Source organism: Pundamilia nyererei, unplaced genomic scaffold (genome assembly GCF_000239375.1).
Source record: "Pundamilia nyererei isolate P.nyererei 1_Seehausen unplaced genomic scaffold, PunNye1.0 scaffold00122, whole genome shotgun sequence".
Lineage (NCBI taxonomy): Eukaryota > Metazoa > Chordata > Actinopteri > Cichliformes > Cichlidae > Pundamilia > Pundamilia nyererei.
This window is the reverse complement of record NW_005187523.1, coordinates 1,743,297-1,747,732: the sequence shown is the minus strand read 5'-3', so window position 1 is coordinate 1,747,732 and position 4,436 is coordinate 1,743,297. Positions and strand designations below refer to the sequence as shown.

Below are 4,436 nucleotides of genomic sequence, written 5' to 3'. Positions count from 1 at the left end.
TTATTGACAGTATTTGGCTCTACATGTCTGTGTGAGCAGATTTTCTCTCACATGAGTGTCCTCAGGTAGCTGTCCGCTGGACACCCGGAGACCTGTGTCTGAGTGGGAGACCAGAGATCACATTAACATGTGTGTCTCTGTATTAACAAACATGCCAAATTGGCTCAGTTTATTTTTCTTGTTGTCGTGAGGAGACCATAAATAGCGTTTGTATTTTCTGTTGTACAGTTCATTTGGTGTTATGGATTAAAAAGTGTCTTTTTTTGTTTTTATTGTGTAACTTCATAGTGTTATTAAATTTATTCTTAATGCAATCATATGGCACACTGACTTCTGAGGAATTTTTAAATGGCACTCGCCATCAGAAAGGTTGCCGACCCCTGGTCTAAACCTTAGACTGGATATAAAACATTAATTTAAGTCACAAATGACTGCCATATTAAAGTCATCAATCAAGTTAAAGTAGGTGCTTTTCCCCCCTCCTCACCCCGTAGACACAATCAGACATCCCCCCTCACCCAGAGCTGCCGAGGCTGCCTACGTCCCAGGATTCCAAATTTACTGTAACCTGAACACACCAGCTGTGTTTATTGTGACAGTCCAATTACTACTATGTATCTTTACTACATTATGGTTACTCAGCAGGTTACTCAATGAGCCAGACCACTTTGTAAAGTATTGTGACTGAGAGCCAGGGGTCCTTCATCACCTGTCAGCAAACATTCACTGCATTAGAAATAAACTTGAAAATGCATGGAATGTAAAGACTACATTATACAGTATTTATCAGTTTAACATTGCTTGAACCACCCGTCATGGTCAGCAGCTTTTAATGGGCCAGAAATTCTGTGCCCATCTTTAACCATTTGAATAGAAGTGGGCATGCACACACCAAATGAAGTGCAAATCTGATGAGATTTGGCCTAGTCCCCCCGAGACACAAAATAACAGGTTGTCTCCTGCGGGGCTCTTTGTTCACTGAGATTCTCTGCATCCTTCTTGATGAAGGTAATGCAGCTGAAAAAACTGAGTAAACAAAAGCACTGGAAACGGCAGCAAGATGCATGAACGTCTGTGATCAATGGACTCAAAGTGTCCTTTTGTAGGTAGTCATATTTGTACGGTTGGGTTTTTGAGGGGTTACTGCATGACCTTGCGTGTTGACTCATTTGGCCTGAGCCTAGTAACTTTGAATTACACCAAACTGAAGAAGCTGAGTTTGACACCACAGCATGTAAACAAGCATGAGCTCTGCTGCTGCTTTGCTCAACTAAAACATCTGACATTCTGTATTCTGCGAGTTTGGCTTTTTCTTTTTTTCCCTCCTATTCATTGATGTGTCTTCATCACCTGTCACTTTGGCATATTTTGTCAGCTACTCTTTAAATTTTTCCTCACTAGGTTTAAGTGGTGACTGTAGAAAAATAACCCTATCCTGGTAGGTACAGCTCATTAATTGTCAGCTTTTCCACCATCACACCCCCACCACCCTCCACCCCCACACCTTTTGATTTTGGGTTATGGCTTTTCCATCTTTGTCTCTCTCCACCCTTCCTCGGCTGCTGTGTTAACACTATCCTGACTTACTAACTCACTGGTTTGGCTTTTTTTTTCATGAAGTTTAACCCATATTAGAGCTCTGCATTTGCACCTGTATCATTTCTGTATGTTGAAGCGAGCCCAACCTTCTTTGTTTTGTCCCCACCATGTTGAACTCTTCCCATGCACAAACACAGGCTAGTTCATCAGGGTGATGATTTGTTTGGCAAAAATGTCCTTTTTGTTTATGTGTGAGTTCCCATTTAAATGTCATTGGTCTGTTCGTCCATGAACGTCCTTTGTTTTCCTTCATGACCTCTGTTCATCTACATGCCCCCAATACAGGGCTCCTGTGATGTCTTAATGTCTGGTTAAGTGGCTCTCAAATGTCCCCAAAAGTGCTTTTAATTCTAAAGGGCCTGTTACCATCCATTAGAAACTGGAGTTCTGGTAGTATATGGAGAAAGAAGCTCAGATGCTGCAGCAGTGGTGTTGGTTACAGACAGGGCATTCGTTTTTTTGAATGTGTACTTTGAGTCGCTCATTAAAAGCCACATGTGTTGAACGGTGGCAGCAACTCTGTAGTAATGTGTGTGGCATCAGGCCATGAAGAGCAGCCTTGAACAGCTGCAGCGTGCCATCATCACCTCTGCAAGTGTGTAATGTCCAAGGACGTCCCACCCTGAGTGTGCCGGGGGCTTAATTATCCTCTGTGTGGTTTTAAACCTTAAGTTGCCCCAGTGTTTCATTTATTTGGCAGCTAATTGATTTGATCTGAAGTCCCTGAGTTTATGTTTAAAGTGTCGACATTTGTTATTTTGAAAGGGCTAATGGAAAATGGGCTCCTATGGCAGATGTTTGGGTCTCTCCCAAGTTTGTACTGTGGATACGGAGTCCCATTATTCAACTTTGCTGGTTTAAAAAAAAAAATACCCCAGCCATTGTTAATTTAATTAACCAACAGAGATTCTGAAGCTAAATTTTCAGTCACTGAATCTCTGGCAGTTAGCTGGTTTGATGTTGGTATATCAGCCTCTAATCAACAAGTTACACAGAAATGTCTGATTTCTTTCTTTTGTTTTAGTGAACAATCATTCTCATTATTTTGTCCTCCACAGGACTCATTATGAGATTATCTCACACAGTGATGGAGGCCTCGAAACTCCAGTATTTGTTTGCATTTGTTGAAGATTACTGAGCGAGTTTCTTTCAAGTCAAACTGAGGACAGCAGATTGTTCTGTTGACACACCCCATCAAGAAGATCCACCAGCTCGTCTTAAAATGAGATCTATCATGTCGTTAATGTTTCAGAGAGATCTGCAAGTTGTCATTTCCTAAGGCACCAAGATACATTTCGGCGTTCTCAAACGGCAACATTTAAGTCTCAGAAAAATGAGCAAACTGTTTATCTCATGAGGAATTACCTTTACCTGTCATTCCTGGTTGGTCAGAATGCATCAAGTAGACGAGTAGAAATGTGTTTACTGGATGAATGTGCTGATAAATGGAACAGAATAATCCTTTAATCCTTTGGCACAGCTGACAATAAGAGAATCAAAGTGTATTCTATGATGTTGGAAACCCTTCACACTGATTTCTGAAGTGCTTAGTAACATGCGAGTGCTGAAAGAAGTCTGAGGGTGCTTTAAGAGTTGCATAAGACTGACATGCTCCTGGTAGATGCCAACTAATGTGCGTTAAAGCAGGAACCGTAATATTGCTGAAACTAGCATGTTAGGCTGGCATGTTGGGGATGCTGGCAGCTCATGGTTTTTGTGCACTAGAGGCTGGTGGGTGGGGAAGTGGTCCTTACTCAGACATGAGCGCACAGCCCCCTGAAGTTTCCCAGTCACGACTGTAGTAAAGTAAAAATGACAGGAACCTCCTAGCTGTGTAAAAGAAATACTTGCAATACCTACAGCTCGCTCAGGGCACTATAAAACTCCAAGCCATCCACATCGGGCTTTATTTGATCCTTTTAAGCACTTTATCTCCCTCACACCTGTGGTCAGCTTAGCTTTTATGAGTGCTCTTACACTTACACTCCAGAAGAAAAACTTGAAATGGCCATCTAAGGTTTGTCACTATTTTGCCTCATGCTGATACAAAGACATATGGGGAAAGATTTATATGAAGCGCTTAAAGGTCACAAGTTGCATATGATAATTAGAAAAAAATGTTAGCTTAGCAGAGCCAGCCTACTGCTAAGCTAACCTGCTGCTGGAGCTTCCCACGGGAGTGCACTCGATCCTCTGAAAGTCATGTCACTTTCAAATGGTCTCACCAGCACCCTAAAGAATCCCTGGCCTGATGTTTATTTGCATCAATACTGTTTAACGAAAAGTATTTTCATACTGCTGTGTGTCTAATGTGAATGTGTCAGTCATCACATCCTTGTCATTTCTGTTGCATTTAAAAATAGCTGAGGTGAGAAGTTTGAGTTTGTAGCTGCTTGAGTGGTGGAGTGGCGTGACTGCGTACGTGCCGTTTGAATGAGTCTGTATGGAGCGGCCTTCATCTTAACACCCACCATCCTGTTTCTTACAGAAGGATGCAGCCCCCCCAGCTGAGTGCAAGCAGCAGTGAAGCCTGACCCGGCTGCCTCGAGGATCAACTGCACTGTAACAGCTTCTCAAAAGAAGAAATATATAAATAAAAAAAATAAAAAAATAGTTACTTACCGCCTTATAATGTTTTGTATTTTTCTTGGTAGAGAACTTGGAGAAAAAAAGGTTTCAAGATTTTTGTTACAAAAACTCATGGTAATATACTGGGAGCAGTGTGGCTCGATATACATAGTATTTTACTAGACCTGTTTTCCCCTCTCTTCCTTCTCTGTACAATAGTTAGACTGCAGGAAGATAACCTCCCTCAAAAAGCATGAACTTGTTTCTTC

General features: G+C 41.7%; 1 protein-coding gene across 2 annotated transcripts in view; it reads left to right on the top strand.

The window, feature by feature from the left end:
• Positions 1–4,221, top strand: part of nap1l1 (nucleosome assembly protein 1-like 1) — a 20,624-nt gene extending 16,403 nt beyond the window's left edge. Inside the window, exons 15-16 of one of the 2 annotated variants that reach the window (XM_005742665.1) lie at positions 1,402–1,438; positions 4,088–4,221. In XM_005742665.1, the coding sequence (XP_005742722.1) occupies positions 1,402–1,407 (6 nt within the window). In that variant the 3' untranslated portion in view covers positions 1,408–1,438; positions 4,088–4,221. The remainder of the gene's footprint in view (positions 1–1,401; positions 1,439–4,087) is intronic. The other variant, XM_005742664.1, reaches the window with a different exon arrangement.
• The last annotated feature ends 215 nt before the right edge of the window (positions 4,222–4,436 follow it).